At 45.7% G+C, this 24,943-nt stretch overlaps 2 protein-coding genes and 1 pseudogene across 3 annotated transcripts in view; 2 read left to right on the plus strand and 1 right to left on the minus strand.

Annotated features, from left to right (window-relative positions):
* Positions 1–24,943, minus strand: part of LOC309550260 (uncharacterized protein) — a gene marked incomplete at both ends in the record, with an annotated part of 1,652,360 nt that overhangs the window by 869,671 nt on the left and 757,746 nt on the right. The gene's annotated exons all lie outside the window — the stretch shown is intronic.
* LOC309549832 lies at positions 812–11,481 on the plus strand (annotated as a pseudogene). Its single transcript has 2 exons — positions 812–824; positions 10,272–11,481. The product of its transcript is annotated as an uncharacterized misc_RNA (transcript).
* LOC309550777 (small ribosomal subunit protein uS3-like) lies at positions 24,051–24,686 on the plus strand. The gene has a single exon (XM_082251113.1). The coding sequence runs from the start codon at positions 24,070–24,072 to the stop codon at positions 24,565–24,567; it is 498 nt and encodes a 165-aa protein (XP_082107239.1). The 5' UTR covers positions 24,051–24,069; the 3' UTR covers positions 24,568–24,686.

Consider the following 24,943-nt stretch of genomic DNA (forward strand, 5'->3'; position numbering starts at 1 on the left):
AGACTTCCTGTCTGGGTAGAAGTGAGATCACCACCTTGTGGAGCTCAGTGGAACTGCAGCCCTGAGAACCGTCTGGTAGTGTGAACACGGCCTTGTGCTGTGTGTGTATGTACTGTATATCCTTCCCCTTTCTCTCCTCCCTGAGTGTGTATGAAGAGGCGGAGCTCCTGCTGGAACAGCGGTCGGAGGAGGTAGCCGAGTCTAGGAGGGAGACTGACAGAAAGTGCAGCAGACTTGCAGGAGTGAGCGAGGAGGATCCAGTTCCTTTGCCATCGGAGGTGAGGAGAGTGTGAAGGATGTTTGTGACTCTGGTAGCTGAAAAGCTGGGAGTCATATTGCTCTGGTGAGTGGGGAAGCACTACTAAGGGGGCGCCCTCACCATCACGTGTGTAAGAGGTGGAAGAAGGCGTGGCTACACTACAGCTGGCACAGTTTGGAGCACGGAGAACTTTCACACCTTATCAACTTTTCATTCATTTGTGGATTTAATTTAGCAAAATAAATTAATTGAAGTAGTTACAAGGTGGAAGCAGTGGACATGCAGAGAACACTATATTGGGCACAAATTATTGTATGATTACATGAATTTTCACAGGTTTTTAGTTTATTTAATATAGACGCCACTATTATGATATGAATGAAGTAGGTGTGAAGTGGAAGCAGTAGATCTGTAGAGAATATTATTTTGAGCACCTAACACTTTATAGATGAATGTAGCCACATATTTTAGTGTGTATGTACTGTACACTGATCAGCTATAACATTATGATCACTGACAGGTGAAGTGAATAATATAGATTATCTCCTTACAATGGCATCTGGAAGTGGGTGGGGTATATTTGGCAGCAAGTAAACATGTTTTCACTGAAGTTGTTTTTTAAAGCAAAAAAATGGGCATTGCAGTTTGTTGTGTATGGGGCTGCAAGGGATGTGGGCGACTGGGTGTGTGTGTGTGTCACTTACCTGGGGATGAGGTGGCACCAGGATGCATTATGGGAAGAAGACAATCCGGCGGAGGCAATGTGATGCTTTGTCTGGTGGAGTCCTTGCCTTGATGGCAGCAACAGGAAGACCTACTCAATACTAGAGAATAGTTCTAATGTTCTGGTGGGTGGGTATAATGTTCTGGTGGGTGGGTATAATGTTCTGGTGGGTGGTATAATGTTCTGGTGGGTGGGTATAATGTTCTGGTGGGTGGTATAATGTTCTGGTGGGTGGTATAATGTTCGGGTGGGTGGTATAATGTTCGGGTGGGTGGGTATAATGTTCTGGTGAGCAGTAAATGAACACACAACTTAGTAAGCTAAATAAAATGAAATAAAGGAAAAAATAATTCCACCACCATTTTATTCTCAGCAGAGGAAATAGATACTAATAGGCTGCAGGAGATCTGCTTCATGTCAACCACCTCCTTTTTTCTTATCAGATCTCCTGCAGCCTATTAGCACCCATTTCCCTTTCTATGTCTCAGCAGATCTCCTGCAGCCTATCAGCACCCATTTCCCTATTAGAGAATAAAATGGCGGTAGTTCCAATGTTTTATGTCACACGATATTAGCGCAATGGATTAGGAAACAGAAAATGTCAGTAAAAAACCCAGTGCAGTAATTTTGGGGTCACAGACACAATCTATCCCCCAATTCATAGATCCTAGAGAAGAGTTTGTTGTGGAAGTGAAGTTGGGTACAAGTCAATGAAATCCCCGACACTCCCAGCTGAGAACAATGAAGGAGATTACTATTCCAATCCTCCAACCAGTTTTCTGGCTGGGAAGGTCTGGGAGTCATTATTTCCCCAGCTGACCAGGAACAATGAAGGAGTTTACTATTCAAATCCTCAAAAACTCGTTTTCCCACTCGCTATTTCCCCAGCTGGCAGAGACAAGACTCTTATAGAGTGTCAGCTTCTTGCATTGTCCAGCATCGGGAAATGGGGGATAAATACAATGAGCCCTCCCCTTAAATCCATAAATCCCGCCCTCTTATCATCAACGTAAAAGATGTGATAAATCATCTACGCATTTCACCTCATCAGTATCCAGTGATCAACCATAAAGTGACCCCAAAGTCCATCCAACGTCTCCTTTATACTTTAATAAATTATATCACCACCAATAAATGTCTCCAAACCTCCAGAGCTTCCTCCTCCAAATCTCAGTATATGCTCCAGGAAGCCATGTGTAGTGGACTACAAAACTCCTCCTTCCCCAAACACCAATCCTGTGCTCTCTTGGTGCTCACACTCAGATTGTGCGCTCACCAGACCTCCATCACCCTCCAAATAAGTGGCTCCACAATAGCTTTAGAGGAACCCTTGCTGAGAAATGCTGGACTAGGCAGTAATATATTTCTCTCCCCTTTGGTGGAGATGACCCGTCTATAAGGATATACAGTACACACACACACAGCACAAGGCCGTGCTCACACTACCAGATGTTTCTCAGGGCTGCAGTTCCTCTGAGCTCCACAAGGTGGTGATCTCACTTCTACCCAGACAGGAAGTTTCTATGGAATACAGACAGGAAGTGATGTCAGATATAAATAGAAAATTCTGGGTGAGAGGTGAGTTGGGAGGAAGTAGAGAAGAGACGTTGCTGGAAGAGGCAGCAGAGGAGGTAATAAGATCTTACTTTCTATTTACACCCAGTAACCCCCCCCCCCCCGTCATGTCCGTCCTCTTCCTCCATAGTTACTGTGACGTCAGAAGGAAGAAAACATTCCCGAGCCTACATGAAGAATATGTTCCATCATTGGTGTCAGAGGGAGGAAAATTCTGAGGCCTCTGTGGATAGTATAGGGCTTGAGGGGCTGTGAGGGTTTAGTAAAGCTGAAAGACTTAAGGGGTAAGTCAGAGAATTCTATGACATCACACTGACCTCACAGCTCCTCCTCCCAATGTCCCTCCATCTGGCTCTTTTTTCTGATGCTCTTAGGATGTGGGCGGACCCTTTTCATCCTCGCAACCAAAGCAGAACTGTTGATCCTGTATTTTATGTAATGATGTCAGAATTCCCTATGCCAAACCTTTAACCTACAGAATTGGAGGGGGGAGGTGTCCCTGAAGTAGGGCTTTAAAAAAAAAATATACAGACCTTACGGGTGAAAAGGATTCTGGGACGGTCATTTATTTTTACTTTTTATGAAAACTGCTGACAGGAGAGGTGAGCGGTGCTGGGAATTCTGGGACATTATCCAGTAACAGACAAGGGATGTGTCTGGATGGTGACTGTATCATTGTGTGTGTCAGGTTCCTATAAGGTGTCAGGATGTCACTGTCTATTTCTCCATGGAGGAGTGGGAGTATTTAGAAGGACACAAGGATCTCTACAAGGACGTCATGATGGAGAATCAGCCGCCCCTCACATCACCGGGTAAGAGGAGACTTTATTGTAAAGGAGAGAGCAGTACGGAGGATCCACCTAGATCCCCCATCATCTGATAAACACATAGAAACAATGTATTCAGTCAGTGTGTGTGTTTCCTACAGATGGATCCAGTAATGGGAACCCACCAGAGAGATGTCCCCGTCCTCTGTATTCCCGGGATTCCACACAGGAAGGTCACACCATCCCCCACCATCATCAGGTAGATGATTGTCAATGATTAGTAGTTCTGATTTATACACAGTATATTTGTTACAATGAATGTTTTATTATATATTCAGAGTGGAAACCTCGGGGATGATAATATTGATGTTAAAGAAGAGTATAAAGAGGAGGATGAGGAGTATGGAGTGATGGAGGAGTTTTCAGAAGGACACAAGGATATGATGGAGCCACCTAATACCAGGTACCCACCAGAGAGATGTCCCCGTCCTCTGTATTCCCGGGATTACACACAGGAAGATCACTCCATCCCTCACTGTTACAAGGTTGGTGTGACAGAGCTTTTAAAACACAGACTCCTGAAGAGAATATGTGGATTTGTTAGGTGATGTCACAATAATAAATCTTATATTTTACACATTATATTTTCTCTCGCTTTGATTTAGAGTGGAGATCCAATCGATATAGAATTTGAGGTTAAAGCAGAAGAAGAAGAGAGGTATGTGAGGGATGATCAGCAATCTATGGAGGAGGATGGAATAACGGGGACATTTATAGAGGAGGACACTCCTACAGAGATCAGCACAGGTGGGTCATTAACATTAAATACATTCCTCCACCAATACTGCTCACTGATTGGTCCAGATTAGGCTGGGGACTGGGTGATATTAGCCTGAGGGAGGAGTCAATAACCCAAAGATGGAGGTCTTCAGGATCAGTCCAGTCTTCATCTTGGTTGTTCTCCCCCATCCTCACTCTCTGACCTCTGGTGGGGCTCAGCCCCGCTGTTATTCATGACTAAATCATGGACTAAATAAGGAAGTGCAGAACTTCTTGTGTTGGGAAGATGGCAATGAGTGATAGAGGGGGAGGGGACACTCGTCCTATAATCCCCTCATCACTGTCACTCCTATAAAGGACAGTTCTCGTTGTTTCCTCACTCTCTGACTAAGCTCCATGAATAAAGAAATGAACTGGTAGGAGATTCAGAGGACCAATTTACTAGTTACCTTGAGGTTGGAATTGTAAGATCCTCAGAGACAGGGGTAGACTGACAACTCATAGGGCCCCCGGGCAATAGGTGTTCATCGTGCCCCCATGTCCACACTCAAGCCACACCTACATATGCATAGAGGTGACATTTAAATATCTACCACAACATAGCCTGCATGGAAGTTCCCGGCTTCTTTCTATAGAGTCCGCTGGGCACTTCCAGGTTTAGAGGTGGCTGCAATGTGGCAGCCATATTTGTGATGCAACCAGAGGTGTTTTATGAAATCAGAAATATATGACAGATGCTGGACCAGCGCTATTAAACCCACAGTGTTCGGGGAAAATTATAAAAATGAATGTAAACAATAGATATAAAAGCAGATATAGAGAATCAAAAAATATTGATAAAAAAACACAATAATGATAAATGTTTCAGGTGTATATAGATACAAAGTCCACGGAGTAGAGTCTATGTAGAGATGGATGGCTGGGTGGCCGCCGGCTCTATCAGAGTTAGGAGGAGACTCTGTGCATGGTAGATAAATAAAAGAGAGAGAACAGAGCAGCGCCACCTGAGTGTAGTATTAAAACAATCCTTTATTGGCATAAAAGGTAATGGAGTGATAGGAAAGCGGGCTTTACAGCAAGTCATCCGATCCACTGAAGGGGAGGCAGGAGAGGTGTAGACAGCCCTGGGTCCTGGCTGTGTCAGTGGCTTCTGGCACTTCCTGGTGTCCTGTCGGCGTCACAGCTTCTCCCTCATCACATCCGGTGGCAGCGGGGTTGTGCTAGCGTTCGAGGCATGCATGCCCCTTCGTCAGGCATTGTCTACAGACCAAAGGAAGCTCCCTCTTATATGGCTAGAGTTGGAGCCAGTGTCATCAGTTGTCAAGGAGATGGGGGAGTGGCTTGGAGCAGAGAGGAGCTAGTGTACAGCTGTGAGAGATAAGGGCTGAACATCCTAGGCTTATTAACCCTATGTGCACTTGTTAGAAGTTTTATGGGCAGTTCAGCTAAGATTGGTCACATATATGAATATGCTGCAACTGGAGAAGATATACTATACTTGAATTGGGTGTCCTGATGGAAGTTCCCTCATGGGGATTAGGGGGCTGCTGTATAGTAGAGGGTAAAGAGGGGGGGGGTTTAATTTGTACGGTGTCTATGCACACAAGTGAGACGGATGTGATGAGGGAGAAGCTGTGACGCCGGAAGGGAACACCCGGAAGTGCCAGAAGCCACTGACACAGCCAGGACCCAGGGCTGTCTACACCTCTCCTGCCTCCCCTGCAGTGGATCGGATGACTTGCAGTAAAGCCTGCTTTCCTATCACTCATGTGAGTGCATTACCTTTTATGCCAATAAAGGATTGTTTTAATACTACACTCAGGTGGCGCTGCTCTGTTCTCTCTCTTTTATTTATCTGTTTTATGAAAGCAGTAGACCTGTGTGTGAGATCATAATTTGAGCCCTAAGAGTAGGGAGAGAAGGGGGGGGGTTAGAGAGGGAGGTGAGAGATGGAGAGGAGTGAGAGACAGATGGGGAAGTGGGGGGCGGGGTGAGAGACAGAGGGGAGGATGAGAGAGAGATGGGGTGAGGGAGAGAGGGGGGAGGATGAGATACAGAGTAGGTAAGAGGGAGAGGTGAGAGGCAGGGGGAGGGTGAGAGAGAGGGGGATACAGAGGAGGTGTTGGGAGAGGGGGGTGAGGGAGACAGCGAGTAGGGTGAGAGGGAGAGGTGGGGGGTGAGAGAGAGGGGGATACAGAGGAGGTGTGGGAGACAGAGGAGGCTGAGAGAGAGGGGAGAGGCAGAAGAGGTATGAGAGACAGGGGGGGTGAGAGAGGTGGGTGAGACAGACAGGGGGGTTGAGAGAGGGAAGGGGAGACAGAGAGAGTGAGAGGGGGGCATGGGGGTTGAGGAAGGGGGGACTCCCGTACCCCCCCCCCATATTACACCAGGAGACCCACCTCCCCTCAAAATTATACCAGCAAAATGTTCTACAACTTTCAGATGCCTATAACGTACCCATCAGCAGGGTCCTCTGATCACTATATCAGCCTGGTAAAAGAGTCAATGTCCAGTCATGTCACACAGTCAGGGACTCCTCTCACCTTCCTTCCAGCTCAATCACCAGCTGCATGTATTAAGGAAAGATCATAGCCTGGGACCCCGACCCGCTTCGCTACTACTGCACAGGTGAGCTACTTCCAGCATCAGATCGGGTGCTGCCAGGGCCATTGTTAAAAATCATGGGACCCTATACAACCTACATGACGCCCCCCCCCCCCTTAACCCCACTCCTGGTCCCACCCCTCTCCCTGCCTCAAAACAAAATGCAGCTTTGTCTTCAAGTGCGTGCAGTAGAAGGGGGAGGCAGGTACAAATACAAGTGTAAATGAGGCCTACAGCTACAGAACTTTTTCAGGATTCCACTGCATACGCAATACAGGGTTCAGAATTGTGCTACGCACAGAGTGCAGGGTAAAGGGGTACACTCGTGCAGAGCCCAGGAGTAGGTTACATTCAGAGTTTAGGTTCAGGAGTGCACTACATACAGAATGAAGGGTGGAGGATTGTGCTATGTACAGAGTGAAGGGTGTAGGATTGTGCTATGTACAGAGTGCAGGGTGGAGGATTGTGCTACGTACAGAGTGCAGGGTTCAGGATTCAGGATTGTGCTACATACAGAGTGCAGGGTTTAGGATTGTGCTACCTAAGAGTGCAGGGTTGAGGATTGTGCTACGCACAGAATGCAGGGTTGAGGATTGTGCTACGTACAGAGTGCAGGGTTCAGGATTGTGCCTTGTACAGAATGCAGTGTTCAGGATTGTGCTAGGTACTGAGAGGAGGATTCAGGATTGTGCTATGTACAGAATGCAGGGTTCAGGATTGTGCTACGTACAGAATGCAGGGTTCAGGATTGTGCTATGTACAGAATGCAGGGTTTAGGATTGTGCTACTTACAGAGTGCAGGGTTTAGGATTGTGCTACGTACAGAGTGCAGGGTTAAGGATTGTGCTCAGGATTGTGCTATGTACAGAGTGCAGGGTAGAGGATTGTGCTATGTACAGAGTGCAGGATTCAGGATTGTGCTATGTACAGAGTGCAGGGTAGAGGATTGTGCTATGTACAGAGTGCAGGATTCAGGATTGTGCTATGTACAGAGTGCAGGGTAGAGGATTGTGCTATGTACAGAGTGCAGGGTAGAGGATTGTGCTATGTACAGAGTGCAGGGTAGAGGATTGTGCTATGTACAGAGTGCAGGGTGGAGGATTGTGCTATGTACAGAGTGCAGGGTAGAGGATTGTGCTATGTACAGAGTGCAGGGTAGAGGATTGTGCTATGTACAGAGTGCAGGGTGGAGGATTGTGCTATGTACAGAGTGCAGGGTGGAGGATTGTGCTATGTACAGAGTGCAGGGTGGAGAATTGTCCTATGTACAGAGTGCAGGGTAGAGGAGTGTGCTATGTGCAGAGTGCAGGGTAGAGGAGTGTGCTATGTGCAGAGTGCAGGGTGGAGGATTGTGCTATGTACAGAGTGCAGGGTGGAGGATTGTGCTATGTGCAGAGTGCAGGGTAGAGGAGTGTGCTATGTGCAGAGTGCAGGGTGGAGGATTGTGCTATGTACAGAGTGCAGGGTGGAGGATTGTGCTATGTGCAGAGTGCAGGGTAGAGGAGTGTGCTATGTGCAGAGTGCAGGGTGGAGGATTGTGCTATGTACAGAGTGCAGGGTGGAGGATTGTGCTATGTACAGAGTGCAGGTTAGAAGATTGTGCTATGTACAGAGTGCAGGGTAGAGGAGTGTGCTATGTACAGAGTGCAGGGTGGAGGATTGTGCTATGTACAGAGTGCAGGGTGGAGGATTGTGCTATGTACAGACTGCAGGGTACAGAGTGCAGGGTGGAGGATTGTGCTATGTACAGAGTGCAGGGTAGAGGATTGTGCTATGTACAGAGTGCAGGGTTCAGGATTGTGCTATGTACAGAGTGCAGGGTAGAGGATTGTGCTATGTACAGAGTGCAGGGTAGAGGATTGTGCTATGTACAGAGTGCAGGGTAGAGGATTGTGCTATGTACAGAGTGCAGGGTAGAGGATTGTGCTATGTACAGAGTGCAGGGTAGAGGAGTGTTCTATGTACAGAGTGCATGGTTCAGGGTTCAGGAGTGTGCTATGTACAGAGTGCAGGGTTCAGGAGTGTGCTATGTACAGAGTGCAGGGTAGAGGATTGTGCTACGTACACAGTGCAGGGTAGAGGATTGTGCTACGTACACAGTGCAGGGTAGAGGATTGTGCTATGTACAGAGTGCAGGGTAGAGGATTGTGCTATGTACAGAGTGCAGGGTGGAGGAATGTGCTATGTACAGAGTGCAGGGTGGAGGATTGTGCTATGTACAGAGTGCAGGGTAGAGGAGTGTGCTATGTGCAGAGTGCAGGGTAGAGGAGTGTGCTATGTGCAGAGTGCAGGGTTCAGGAGTGTGCTATGTACAGAGTGCAGGGTTCAGGAGTGTGCTATGTACAGAGTGCAGGGTTCAGGAGTGTGCTATGTACAGAGTGCAGGGTGGAGGATTGTGCTTTGTACAGAGTGCAGGGTGGAGGACTGTGTTATGTACAGAGCGCACATGTGCATATCTTACAGGTCATACCCTCCTCTAACAGAGCTATTCCCGTAAATTTCCCCCAGTACAGATCTCTTCTCCCCTCCCTGTCCAGTGCCTCTCTCCTCCTTTTCCAGTAAATACCTCCCTTCCCTGTCTAGGACACAGCTCTCCTCTGCCACACAGAAAAGAATGGACTGTAACTTACAGGAGGTCAGGCTGCCGGTGCCGGCTTCTTCTGATGCTGCGGACTCGAGGATTGAGCTGTGTGCCCCGCCCCCCCCCTCTTTTGAATATGCAGAGAGAGCAGGGAGGGTTTTGAGTGTGCTGCTGGGATCGCTGTCTCTTATATAACACAAAAGCCGGGCTTCTGTGTTTTATAAATGACTATAGTGAGCGGCAATGCAAGGGGCCAGGGCTGAAGGTTCCAGCTGGAAATAAATTAAAAAAACTTTATTAATGTATTAAAAAACTTGAAGCTGCCAGCTGGCCGGACCCCCTGCATCGGCATCCCTGGGCCCAGCCACTGCCTCCTCAGCTCCTCTCACCGGCAGTCCCCTGCTCTCTGTGACACACATGCAGCCTCTCATGGGGCCCCCTACTGACTCCGGGCCCTCGGACCACGGCCAAAGTGCCCGACCGACCAGTCCGCCCCTGCTCAGAGACAAAGCTGCCTGATGTGGGCGGAGTCCTGGTTTAGGGGAACCAATCTGCTCATGTCTAGTAATAATCTTTTTATTTCTATTGTAGTAGATGGACAGGAGATGAGGAAAACTTCAGAGGATTGTCTCACTTTGTCTCCAGACCGTAAAGTAGAAGATGAGAACATCACACAGTATAGTCCAGGAGAAAACCCGGCTACCTCAAATGTCCATCCGGCACCACACAGTGTAGATGGACCATCGTATTCCTCTTATCCCGAGGAACCTCAGACTGTGAGGGACGGTGCCGGACCATCGTATTCCTCTTATCCTGAGGAACCTCAGACTGTGAGGGACGGTGCCGGACCATCGTATTCCTCTTATCCTGAGGAACCTCAGACTGTGAGGCACGGTGCCGGACCATCGTATTCCTCATATCCTGAGGAACCTCAGACTGTGAGGAACGGTGCCCGACCATCGTATTCCTCTTATCCTGAAGAACCTCAGACTGTGAGATACGGTGCCGGACCATCGTATTCCTCTTATCCTGAGGAACCTCAGAGTGTGAGGGACGGTGCCGTCCTTCCAACACATAAGAGGTTTTCCTGTACTGAGTGCGGGAAGTGTTTCCGTTTTAAATCCTATCTTAATAGACATGAAAGAGCCCACACAGGGGAGAAGCCGTATTGCTGTCCTGAGTGTGGGAAATGTTTTTCACAGAAGTCCTTCTATCACAGACATCAGAGATCTCACACAGGAGAGAAGCCGTATTGCTGTCCTGAGTGTGGGAAATGTTTTTCACAGAAGTTTGATCTTTACAGACATCAGAGATCTCACACGGGTGAGAAGCCACACTCCTGTCCTGAGTGTGGGAAATGTTTTTATCAGAAGTCTGATCTTTACACACCTCAGAGATCTCACACGGGAGAGAAGCTGTTTCCCTGTCCTGAGTGTGGGAAGTGTTTTTCACGGAAGTCCTATCTTTACAGACATCAGAGATCTCACACGGGGAGAAGCCATATTTCTGTCCTGAGTGCAGGAAATGTTTTTCACAGAAGTCTACTCTTTCCACACATCAGAGATTGCATACAGGCGAGAAGCCGTATTCCTGTCCTGAGTGCGGAAAATGTTTTTCATACAAGTTTGGGCTTTACACACATCAGAGATCTCACACGGGGGAGAAGCCGTATTGCTGTCCTGAGTGTGGGAAATGTTTTGTAACAAAAACAAACCTTGTTAGCCATCGGAGATCTCACACAGGGGAGAAGCCATATTTCTGCCCTGAGTGCGAGAAGTGTTTTTCACAGATATCGAGTCTTTCCAGACATCAGAGATCTCACACAGGGGAGACGCCACTTTCCTGTTCTGAGTGCGGGAAATGTTTTTCAACAAAAACAACTCTTGTTAGCCATCAGAGATCTCACACAGGGGAGAAGCCATATTTTTGCCCTGAGTGCGGAAAATGTTTTTCACAGACATCCAGTCTTTCCAGACATCAGAGACTGCACACTGGTGAGAAGCCGTATTCCTGTCCTGAGTGCGGGAAATGTTTTTCAGATAAGTCCCATCTTTACAGACATCAGAGATCTCACAAGGAGAAGAAGCCGTATTCCTGTCCTGAGTGTGGGAAATGGTTTTCACAGAAGTCCAGTCTTTACAGACATCAGAGATCTCACACGGGGGAGAAGCCACTTTCCTGTCCTGAGTGAGGGAATTGTTCCTCACTGAAGTCCTGTCTTCCTGTGCATCACACAACCCTTGAGGTGTATTAGTGCACTGAGTGTGGGAAATGTCTTCTATATGAATGTTGGTGGACATGTGGGGAAGAAGCACACCCTGATATACATCTCAGATATACTCCATGGCTGATCTTCATCATGTAAGAAACACTTCATAAGGAGATCAGGGATCACCAAAGACATGGATGAAGTGTTGCCCCGTGTTGGCCATTGATAGCAGGAGAAAAATAAAAATGGAGTCATTACCTTTCATTGGCTGAGTACATTTTGTGGTGTAACCTTTCACAAACACTTAAAGGTCTATTTTTCAAATTATTTTATTTATCACAAATGTGAGAAGCTTTCAACCAGTCTTTACAAATGTTGGTTATATTTTACTTCATACACTAATTTCCTATGATCTTTTGCTCCATCTAGTGTCCATAGTGCAGTATTGATCATAGGAAATCACTGTATTACCTTGCATATGGCAAGACTTTGTCATATTTGGTGGGCAAATGCATGTCACATTCTTCCAGCTTTTTTATAAATAGACCCTTTAATTTCCTTTGTGGATACCTGAGTGCGGTAGATATCAAAGAACATAAATTTATTAAACCAACCATTGATTTATAAAAGAAGATACTACGTTTGTCCAAATGATTGCACTAAGTATAATGTAAATTAACACCATCTAGTGGACGGATTTAGCATTTTCCAATTTAAATCAATTGCAAACATTTGACCAGCACAGCAGATAGCTTAATAACATTTATATAAAGATGGGAAGTATGTAGCAGATAAATGAATAGACCTCCTTGCAATGTTATTACCAGGCTGCAGCTAGGGGGAGCTCTAATGTTTGGATTGTGATCACAGCAGAGTGATCCCATCTAGCGCACATTAACCCTTTCACTGCCAGAGCTGTGTTTGCATTATTTTTGCACACATGGTAAAATGCAGATTTTGGGCCTGAAGATTAGATAAAACCCCCAAACATATATTTTCTGAAAGCAGAGGCCCTGGAGAATAAAATGGTGGTAATTGTTAAGGTGTTCCTCGTACACAAATGTCACCTTCATATCCGGGTTTATTTTCTCCTTTCCCCCATTTTCTATGGTGTGATCTTTTCTACAATACATTGTTATAATAATGTAACACGTTGTGTATTGTATATTGTAAATCAGATCAGTGAATATTATTTGGTCTTTGTGAAAGTTATAGAGTCTACAAGAGTCTACAAGCTATGGTGCCAATCATTGAAAATTGATCACACCTGATGTACTGACGGCCGAATTTCATTACTTGAGACATTAATAAGCCAGGACAGTATAAATACCCCCCAAATGACCCCTTTTTGTAAAGTAGACATTCCAAGGTATTTAGTAAGAGGCATGGTGAGTTTTTTTTAAGTTGACATTTTTTTTCCCACCATTCTTTGCAATATAAAGATTTTTTTCCCCCCACAAAATTGTTATATTAACAGGTTATTTCTCACACACGGCATAGGCATACTTGCAACTACACCCCAAAACACATTCTTCTACTCCTCCTCTTCTAGTATGGCCATACCACATGTGTGAAACTTTTACACAGCCTGGCTACATACAGAGGCCCAACATCCAAGGAGTAATTTCAGGCATTCTAGGAGCATAAATTACACAACTACTTTCCTGACAACCTATCACAGTTTTGAAGGCCATGGAGCACCAGGCCAATGGAAAAGCCGACAAAATGACCCAATTATGGAAAGCAAACACCCCAATGTATATTCTATTAGGCATATTGAGTCTTTTGAACATGTAATTTTTTTCCATACGTTTTTGGAAATCGTGGAAAGAAAATGAAAACGCTTTTTTTTTTTAACACAAAGTTGTTCATTTATAAGATATTTCCAACATATAGCATGTACATAGCAACATTTATACCCCGAAATACATTCTGCTACTCCTCCTGTATGGTGATACCACATGTAACGGAACAGGGCACCCCTGACTGGGTACCTGCGTTGACAGAGGCTCCTAGTGCTTTCCAAGGGCACCAAGCACTCCACCAGACACTGTAACCACGTCAGACCCCACGAACCGCCGCAGTTTGGTTAGGGTCTCGCAATCTCCTACCCACCCTGGACCTACGACAAGGCTCCAGGTTCCTGTGGGTGAACCTCCTTTCCCCAGAGAGTGCAGCAGACAAGCTCTTATACAAGCTCTTACAAGAGCTTAGGGATTATCCAAGGGAGTATGGAGGATATAGCAATCCCTTGTAGCCGATTCCCCCAATGAGAGACAGGACTCTAGATTGAGGGTGAAGTAACTCTAGAACAGCTTTACTGAACAAGACTTATATACAGTTTTCACCCACAAGGTTACCACCCAGATGGACCTTGTTGAAGACTGGACGTGATATTCACCATCCAATAGGAACAGAGTTTTACACTCTCATACAGTGTACAAAATATACAATGTGGGACAATCCCCCCTCCCCCTTAGCACCCAATCCACATATCTTTATACATCCCATAATACGTTTCTCTTAAGGCAGACAGACAGAACAATGGTAGGTCATTAGCACTTAACAATGAGACAGGGCAATCCACATTCCCTCCCAATACACAAACAAAAGGAAAACCTTTCTGACATTGAAAGATATGTAATATACACAGCATTTAGGAATTACAGATTTCATGGCAAATGGGAATAAATCTTAATATTTTTATATGGAGATATTGCTGACAAATATGAAGCAATCCAAACCATTACTTATCTGTCTTTAAATTCCAGTGACGGTGAATACTGTCACACCACATGTGTGAGACTTTTACACAGCATGGCAACATAGAGAGGCCCAACATGCAAGGAGCACCATCAAGTGTTCTAGGGACATAAAGTACACATATAAATTCCTGACAAACTATCATTTTTGTAGATCTTTCATAATTCTAACGCATAGCATGTACAGTGAGGGAAAATTCTAATCTCAGAATGTTACCTGTATAAAAAAGACACCTGTCCACAGAAGCAATCAATCATATTCCAATTTCTCCACCGTGGCCAAGACCAAAGGGCTGTCCAAAGATGTCAGGGAAAAGATTGTAGACCTACACAAGGCTGGAATGGGCTACAAGGCCATCGCCAAGCCGTATAAACCATATGTAGATTTTTCTCTAAAGAGATGATTTTTGTTTTTATAACATTTTTAATATCAGATTAAGCGCATTATTTGCGATTTTACGTCTTCCGTTTTGCATGGCTTATTCTCACTTCATCTGCAGTGGAATGACTTTCGGCCATGTGATTCGCAGACTATTGTGGTCTGATTATATAGAATATTAATTTATGGTTCATACTACACCTGGGAAAAACATAATCTTGCTTTATTTTACTTTCATCGTTTAGCTAAATATCACATTGCATTTATCGTTTTAAGTTTGTATCTTATGTAAGGTTATCTCTTTGTGTCACCCAAGTATGATCATTTATGGTGAAAATATGTCTTGCGAATAAATATTCTTATATATATATATATATTCCCTACTGTAGATTGTTTCACTAAGATTGGTATATGCTTTTAAAAAGAAATTAACTGATAAAAAAAAGAACTCGGGAAAATTGCGTGGTATACTATGAGTGTCTGAACAAAATTAATTGGGTTTTTTCTGAGATATTAAATTATTTGCCGTAATCGGCTGGAGGCACTGCGTCATAATTCTATTGATAGTTCAGACATCGCCTTTTAGTAATAAATTAAAAATAGTCAAATTTTATACCAAAACGCACAACAACATGTGACCGGCTGTGATTGGACGCAGTCGATCACATGGGTAAATAGCCAAGTCATTGGCTCTTTTCCAAGATCAGGGTCGCGCCCTGTCCAAGCAGCACGGTGCGGCCACAATCGCCGCACTGCGTGCCCCCACTTGCGCACGAGAGAGGCTGTTCTGGTAAGCCGTCATGTGAACGAGAGCCGCACCGCTCCGCCGTCATTTGACGGTGGGTGTGCGGGCGGCAAGTGGTTTAGGGGGAATGCTGTGGACCTCCCACTTACCTCAGAGTTCCCAGAATTCCCCCTTTAATTAGGGTTCCCAAAGCCCCCCTTACATCAGAATCTGCAGGGCACCCCTTAAACCTTACCTTATTGTACTCACTCACTTGGAGGCACGAGAAAGGGAAGGGAGAGAGGGTGGAGACTTCAGTCATAGACATTGGATAGTGAGCTCACTCACCCGAGGGTGGAGGCTCAGGCATCGAAGCCTTTCATCCACAATGTATCTGCCAGTTGCTGAGCTTCAAACTTCCAGCCCACACACATCCCTTTCCTGAGGCACAGAATTCCAGGGATTGGAGTGTGGGTGGGCAGACAGAGAGGTAGGGGTGAGAGGAGGAATAGATCAAGCCCTTCTCTCCTGTCTGTGTATGGGGGTGAGGCCGGTGTGCACATCTATGCACTCAGGGGTTGTGGTACTTGAGGAGCCACAGTCCATTCTGAATATGATGTCTGGGTTTCAGGTGGCCTGAAACCCGGACACATAATTCAAAACCCGAACTGTCCAGGTGAATCCTGGACGGATGGCAACCCTACAGGAAGCGCCAGCTAAGTGTGTTATCCTGGTTAAAGGGTTTTAATAGCAAAAGATTAAAACACTCACAAGAGGTAAAATATACAAGTGCTCACCTGGTGTCAGAGTCTCTGGATCCTCCTAGAACCATCCTGCAGGACCGCTGTCATCTGTTCCGGCTGCTGGGCAGAGAGATGGCTGGTTTGGGAGACTGGAGGAGCCCCAAGAAGCCACGCTAACCAGCATGGAAGGCACAGTGGAAATGCCGTCAACGGAAGGATAGGAGGTACAAGACCAGAAGAGAAGCAAGGCTTTCCTCTTGATCTATACACAGCCAGTCACATGGACAGCAGCCATATGTGGTCCTGTGCATTCCTTTATTGTACCCCCATAACCAAAGACCAGTGACTTTTTCTGGATTACCCTCTACCCTGATCATTGGTATTTTTAGATATTTATTGCTGGCTGGACTATATATAATCTTTGTGTGCCAGTATCTCCTTTCTCTATTAGTAGAAACACAGGATCTCCATCTTCCCTACTAACAGGACAGCGATCTGCCTTGTTTACACTGGCAGACAACTGTTCCGGCTCTCTAGGGAATGATTGCCAGGTGCCAACGGACACCGTGTCCACCAGACACGCTGATTGGCTCCTGCTGTGTCCAGCGGGAGCTAGGCGGCGGCAGAGCGTATGCCCGCCCCAGACCCAGAAAAGCAGATGTGATTCTGTGCAGAACAGCCGCCCTACCGCAGTACATGTATGGGGGTGGTCAAAGCAGAAAGTCTCCCTGATAAAGAGGCTATGACCTGGTGGATTGCATGCGGAACTCCTGGGCCCAGCTGAGGACATTTAGGGCCTTAAGATTGAAGATGTGGTGGATGTCTCCTTTTGGTTTGGGAACTGTGGACAGAGAAGAACTCCTGGAACTCTTCTGGCCTTAGCTCAGTGAGATAGAGTTTGGAAGACTAATGTCATAGACAGGTTACCAAAAAGTTTAGGGCTTTAGAAAGGGCCTCCAATGGCTGTCAATGTGGTGCCTTCTCCACTCTCCATCTCACTAATAAAACCCCAATGGATGACGCTCTATGAACCAATCACATTCCAATCACCGATCATCAAATCATTGGTAAAAAAGAAGACTCGGCACAGAATATTGTACGAAGAGTTTTTATTGTACAAGATCAGAATAAGCGATTACCACACAGTAATGATATGAATAAAATAAAGCTTAAATCTTTTATAATAGAATTAACAAATGTGTCAAATGTATTAATAATCATACATTGGTTGGACCAATAAAAATCCGGCTACTTCAATAAATCAAGCACATGTATTGCCATGATTGTCCATCTCTTGCCCCATGTACTCTGATGATTGCCCACTTGTTGCCCCATGTATTGTCATGATTTCCTGCCTGTTGCCACATGTGGGGAGTGATCGGTAAAGGTAGACAGTAGAGTCATGATTTTACCACCCACTTAACCTTAAATGGCAGCCGGATGGGGCTGTACACATGGCACTGCAATTTGTAGCTGCTGCAAACCTCACCCCCCCCCCCGGTCACATTGGGCAATGGTATTCAACTGAATGGGGTTGTGCCGCAACAGCCCTGATGCATACAGTTGCTGCGTATTGGCTTGGGCTTTACAGGGTTAACATAAGGGCTCCCAGCTGCCTGCCAACCCCACAGCGGGTCAGAGGGCAATGCGGGTGTAAACCAACCCCGAGTGGACTGAGGTGGTTTCACAGCTCCATTCGGGTCTCCGAAGTAGTAACCCGGAAGCGGCAGCACAACGTCACGTCCGGGTTATTCAACGTCACGATGGCGGCGAATTCAAACATCTGTCACTATTCAGAAATGCATATTTCGGCATATTGAATAGAGTGAAAGCGGGGGAGGGGGTTGGGGTCTTTTAAACCCCCTATCCCTTCGTAAAGAGTACCTGTCACTGCCTATTACTGTCACATTCCTCCCCTCCCTCCGATCCCTCCATAAAGAGTACCTGTCACTGCCTATTACTGTCACATTCCCCCCTCCCCCAGATCCCATTTTATAATTAAAACATTTCCCGCACTCTGAACATGAATAGGGACGCTCACCTGTGTGTATTCTCTGATGGGTAAGAAGGCTTCCTTTTTTACTAAAACATTTCCCGCACTCTGAACATGAATAGGGAAGCCCATCTGTGTGCATTCTCTGATGGCTAAGAAAGCTTCCTTTACGATTAAAACATTTCCCACACTCTGAACAGGAGAATGAATTCTCTCCTGTATGAATCCCTGTATGGTATAAAGAAGATTCCCCGAGATGAGATGGTTTCCCGCACCCGTCGGCACTGTCAGATATTAGAGGACTATGTGAAGTATCAGGAGATTCCAATGATCTCCTCCAATGGTGATCTCTGTCATGTATATTATGAGGAACGGGATTTACTTCTGGAGAAGATGCCATGTCATTATCTTCTGTAGTCACATCTTCCTCCGATGTCCTTCTATTCCCACCACAGAGTCCGTCTGTCAGAAGACAAGAAAAATTACCAAGAGTTTTCCACACTCATATACACTGCTCAACACTTTATAATATGGGCTGTAATAGAGCAGCACGAAATGCCAGCAGAATGCTTGGATGTATAGGGAGAGGTATAAGCAGTAGAAAGAGAGAAGTGCTTATGCCGCTGTACAGAACACTGGTGAGACCTCACTTGGGAGTATTGTGCGCAGTACTGGAGGCCATATCTCCAGAAGGATATAGATACTCTAGAGAGAGTTCAGAGAAGAGCTACTAAACTAGTACATGGATTGCAGGAAAAAACTTACCAGGAAAGGTTAAAGGACCTTAACATGTATAGCGTGGAAGAAAGAAGAGACAGAGGGGATATGATAGAAACTTTTAAATACATAAAGGGAATCAACTCGGTAAAGGAGGAGAGCATATTTAAAAGAAGAAAAACTACCACAAGAGGACACAGTTTTAAATTAGAGGGGCAAAGGTTTAAAAGTAATATGAGGAAGTATTACTTTACTGAGAGAGTAGTGGATGCATGGAATAACCTTCCTGCAGAAGTGGTAGCTGCAAATACAGTGAAGGAGTTTAAGCATGCATGGGATAGGCATAAGGCTATCCTTCATATAAGATAGGGCCAGGGACTATTCATAGGATTCAGATATATTGGGCAAACTAGATGGGCCAAATGGTTCTTATCTGCCGACACATTCTATGTTTCTATAATCAGAGTATAGCATCAAATCAGGGAAACTCCTGGGATATTCATCTGCTCAGTGAAGTAGCAGAGGGGGTTGTTAATCAGTTTCAGCTGGACAGGGCCGTAGAAGGTCCTTAACCCATCAGCAGGACCGGTATCTGCTCCTTTGTGCAAGGAGGACCAGGATGAGCCCTGCCAGAGCCCTACAAAATGACCTCCAGCAGGACACTGGTGTGAATGTCTCTGACCAAACAATCAGAAACAGACTTCATGAGAGTGGCCTGAGGGCCCGACGTCCTCTAGTGGGCGCTGTGCTCACTGCCCGGCACTGTGGAGCTCGATTGGCATTTGCCATTGAACACCAGAATTGGCAGCTCCACCACTGGCACCCTGTGCTTTTCACAGATGAGAGCAGGTTCACCCTGAGCACATGTGACAGACGTGAAAGGGTCTGGAGAAGCCATGGAGAACATTATGCTGCCTGTAACATCGTTCAGCATGACCGGTTGGGTGGTGGGTCAGTGATGGTCTGAAGAGGCGTATCCATGGAGGGACGCACAGACCTCTACAGGCTAGACAATGGCACCCTGACTGCCATTAGGTATCGGGATGAAATCCTTGGACCCATTGTCAGACCCTATGCTGGTGCAGTGGGTCCTGGATTCCCCCTGGTGCACCACAATGCCCGACCTCATGTGGCAAGAGTATGCAGCCAGTTCCTGCAGGATGAATAAATATGCCCTGCCCTGTTGTGTGATGTTGGGGAAACCAGTCAGGGACCAGCATTGCTGGAGCAGAGCGATGCCCCTAGCTGCCAGGGGAAGAACTCCTCCAGTGAGGGCGGGAGCAAGTGAAAGGAAAGACAGGTTCTGGTGGTAGGGGACTCGCTTACTAGAAGGAAAGAGAGGGCAATATGTGGAAAAGACTGTAGGTGCCGAACTACCGGCTCTTTAGTAAGGATGGGCTGCACCTTAATGGGGACGGTACAGCTCTTTTGGAGAGAAAGATGGCCACCAAGTTGGATGGGCTTTTAAACTAGGAGACAGGGGGGAGAGCTCAGAAGTAGAGTCAGTCAGGAGGGAACAAAGGACAGAAGGCAGTAGTAGAGTCAGCAGCGACAGTAGTTCCATAACATCTATTGGGGGGTCTGTGCGGGAAAACCTAAGACCAATCAGGAATAAACAATCGCCATTCACGATCAACTTCCACAAAACTAAGAGGGGAATATGCAAATGCCAGGAGCCGAGCTAATAAAATTAGTTGGAAATGTTAGTACATGGAGGACATAGACCTTGTGGGAATAACGGAAACTTGGTTCGACCCCTCACATGACTGGCTGTCTAATATCCCTGGGTATTCTGTGTACCGGAAGGACATGGTAGGAAAAAGAGGGGGAGGGGTATGTCTCTATGTCAAGAATAATGTAAGGGTGATAGAGAGGAGTGATATTATGGAAGGGATGAGTATGGAGTTAGAATCCGTAGAATCCATAGGGAAGAAGAAAAGGGAAAAGTAATTGTGGGGGTTTACTTTAGGCCACCCAACCAAAGGGAGGAGGTAGAGCTGGAATTTATATCACTGTTGGGTAAAGTGGCAAAATTGGGATCAGTCATCATATTGGGGGACTTCAATTATCCCGACATTGACTGGGATGAGGGGACTACACACTCACAGAAGGCCCGTCTATTCATGGAAACCTTACATGTCACAGTTGGTGGATTCTCCTACTAGAGAAAATGCAGTGCTGGATCTATTGATCACTAATGACCCAGACATAATTTCGGAGGTAGGAGTCCAGGACTACCTGGGCTCTAGCGATCACAGGATGATCACATTTAGTATAAATAACAATATAACAAGGCAAGTGGGGAACATAAGAACCCTTAACTTCAGAAGGGCAAACTTTCCAAAATTGTACTCATTGATGGAAATGGTAAACTGGGACCAGACCCTGGGATCTCTGACCACAGAGGAAAAATGGGAATGCTTTAGGAACATATTAAGCAAATGCATCTTGCAGTGCATTCCTATGGGAAATAAATTTAGAAGAGACAAAGCCAAACCTGGCTGGCTAAACCGTAGCTTTAAAAAACTTATTAGGGGAAAAAAATTGGCCTTCAAGAAATATAAATCAGAGGGCACAGTATCGGCTTTCCAGCAATACAAGGAGGCAAATAAGAAAAGTAAATACGAAATCAAAATGGCCAAAATCAACTTTGAGACACAAATAGCGGAGTATAGTAAAAAGAACCCAAAGAAATTCTTTAAATATATAAACAAAAAATCTAGGGCAGAGCATATTGCACACATAATTAACGATGATGAGAGGATGGTTACAGAGGACACTGAAAAAGCAACCGTGCTGAACGCCTTTTTTCTCGACAGCTTTTACACAGGAAAAGGAGGGGTACACCGACCACGACTATATGGTTAGTAGTAATACACAGGACTTGCCGCTATGGCTAACAGAGGGTGAAATCAGGGAAAGGCTGGATAAAATTAACACAAATAAATCACCAGGCCCGAATGGCATACATCCGAGAGTACTCAAAGAACTTAGTAAAATTATATCTAGACCATTGTTCCTGATCTTTGCTGACAGTATTAGGACAGGAGATGTACCAGGGGATTGGAGGAAAGCTAACGCGATACCGATATTCAAAAAAGGGCAGAGGCATGTCCCGTGAAATTATAGGCCTGTCAGTCTGACATCGATAGTATGTAAACTTCTGGAGGGGATGATAAGGGACTATATCGTAGAGTTTGCTAAAGACAACAGCATCATCAGTAGTAATCAGCACGGGTTTACAAATGGGCGTTCTTGTCAAACCAATCTCTTAACATTCTACGAGGAGGTGAGCTGTGAGCTAGATATGGGGAGACCAGTGGATGTGGTGTACTTGGATTTCGCTAAGGCGTTTGATACAGTTCCCCACAAATGCTTAATTTATAAAAAAAAGGTCTGCAGGTATCGACAGCAGGGTTTGCTCTTGAATATGGAACTGGCTAAAAGGGCGTGTCCAAAGGGTGGTAATAAATAGCGCATACTCAGACTGGTCTGGGGTGGTAAGTGGGCTCCCCTAAGGCTCAGTCCTGGGACCAACCTTGTTCAATTTATTCATAAACAGCATTGAGGACGGGATCAGTAGTTCGATATCAGTTTTTGCAGATGACACAAAATTGGGCAGGGCAATAACTGCACAGCATGAAGCAGATATCCTACAGAATGACCTGGACAAAATAACAGAGTGGGCAATGACATGGCAAATGAGGTTTAATGTGGAGAAGTGTAAGGTTTTGCACTTGGGGACTAAAAACATAAAAGCACAATACACGTTAGAGGGGGAACCTTTGGGGGAATCAGAAATGGAGAAAGATCTGGGAGTCCTGGTAGAGGATGGACTAAGCAATAGCATGCAATGTCAAGCGGCAGCTGCCAAAGCTGAATATTAGCATGCATAAAGAAAGGGATGTATTCCAGAGATAAGACTATAATCCTTCCACTTTATAAAACTCTGGTCCGACCGCATCTGGAGTATTCTGTCCAGTTCTGGTCGCCAGTCCTCAGGAGGGATGCGTTGGAGCTGGAGAGAGTCCAGAGAAGGGCAACTAAACTAATTAGGGGATTGGAGGACCTTAATTATGAAGAGCATCTACAATTGCTTAATTTATTCTCCCTGGAGAAGAGACGCCTAAGAGGGGACATGATAGCAATTTACAAATACCTCAATGGTGATCTCAGCATAGAAAAAAAGCTATTCAGTCGCAAGGATTGCATGAGGACTCGAGGACATACAATGCGATTAGAGGAGAAGCGTTTTAACCTCAGGCAACGTGGGGGGTTCTTTACTGTTGGGGCTACAAGATTGTGGAATTCTCTACCACAAGAGGTATTTTCTGTGGGAAGTATGGCTACTTTCAAAACACTCTTGGACATACATCTCAAGGATCAGAACATTCAGGGGTATGAGAGATGATTACGGCCACACACCTATAAAGGTTGAACTGGATGGACTATTGTCTTTATTCAACCTCAACTGCTATGTAACTATGACCTGCTGTATGATAGTAAATGGCAGTCTCAGTCTGGACGTACGCCAGGCCACGCCTTGATGTGCGGGACACCTACTCACTATCTACCGATATAAAATGTCCAGCTGGTAGAAAATGGGTGTAACAAAAGAGAATCCATATTATGTGTAAATATAGCAGTGGGTAGAGGGGAGAGAGCAGAATTCAGGACTATGTGATGCACAACATAGAGTATATAGTGCAGGGGTCAGGAGTGTGTAATGTACAATATAGAGTATATAGTGCAGGGTCAGGAGTATGTAATGTACAACATAGAGTATATAGTGCAGGGGTCAGGAGTATGTAATGTACAACATAGAGTATATAGTGCAGGGGTCAGGACTATGTAATGTACAACATAGAGTATATAGTGCAGGGGTCAAGAGTGTGTAATGTACAACATAGAGTATATAGTGCAGGGGTCAGGAGTATATAATGTACAACATAGAGTATATAGTGCAGGGGTCAGGAGTATGTAATGTACAACATAGAGTATATAGTGCAGGGTCAGGAGTATGTAATGTACAACATAGAGTATATAGTGCAGGGGTCAGGAGTATGTAATGTACAACATAGAGTATATAGTGCAGGGTCAGGAGTATGTAATGTACAACATAGAGTATATAGTGCAGGGGTCAGGAGTATGTAATGTACAACATAGAATATACAGTGCAGGGGTCAGGACTATGTAATGTACAACATAAAGTATATAGTGCAGGCTTTTTCCTTCCAGCAGCGCGGAGCAAGATGGCAGTGCAGATCTTGAAGAAGAGGAAGTTTGTCGCCGATGGCATCTTCAAAGCTGAACTGAACGAGTTCCTGACCTGCGAGCTGGCTGAAGATGGCTACTCTGGTGTGGAGGTCCGAGTCACCCCAACCAGGACTGAGATCATCATTCTGGCTACCAGGACCCAGAGTATCCTTGGTGAGAAGGGGCACCGTATCCCTGAGCTAACTGCCGTAGTCCAGAAAAGGTTTGGATTTCCTGAGGGCAGTGTGGAGCTGTATGCAGAGAAAGTTGCCACAAGGGGTCTGTGTGCCATCGCTCAGGCTAAATCCCTGCATTACAAGCTCCTGGGAGGACTGGCTGTGAGGAGAGCCTGCTATGGTGTGCTGCATTTCATCATGGAGAGCGGGGCCAAGGGCTGTGAAGTGGTCGTGTCCGGCAAACTGAGAGGTCAGAGAGCCAAGTCCATGAAATTTGTGGATGGCCTGATGATTCACAGTGGAGACCCAGTCAACTAATACGTGGACACAGCTGTACGTCATGTCCTCCTCAGACAAGGTGTGCTGGGTATCAAGGTAAAGATCATGCTTCCTTGGGACCCCAGTGGCAAGATTGGCCCCAAGAAGCCCCTACCTGATCACGTAGGATGTTGAAAGCCAGGACGTGATGGTTTTGAATATCAGCTCAGAAACTTTAAAATAAAAAAACAAAATTATATAGTATATAGTGCAGGGGTCAGGAGTATGTAATGTGTAATATAAATGTAGAATCCCTCTGACATCCAAAAGGCAGGATAACTCCTCCAAAAGCCAGGGGCGGGCTAGCATTTCACCTCAGGGCTGAATCCATGGCATAAATACCGGGACCAAGAAAGGTTATTGGATGCCAATCTCT

The sequence above is a fragment of the Pelophylax lessonae genome (genome assembly GCF_965119305.1).
Source record: "Pelophylax lessonae genome assembly, chromosome: 3".
Taxonomy (NCBI): domain Eukaryota; kingdom Metazoa; phylum Chordata; class Amphibia; order Anura; family Ranidae; genus Pelophylax; species Pelophylax lessonae.

What these genes read in the sequence shown, in the direction of transcription:
- LOC309550777 (XM_082251113.1), top strand. Translation starts at nt 24,070, where the DNA reads ATGGCAGTGCAGATCTTGAAGAAGAGGAAGTTTGTCGCCGATGGCATC.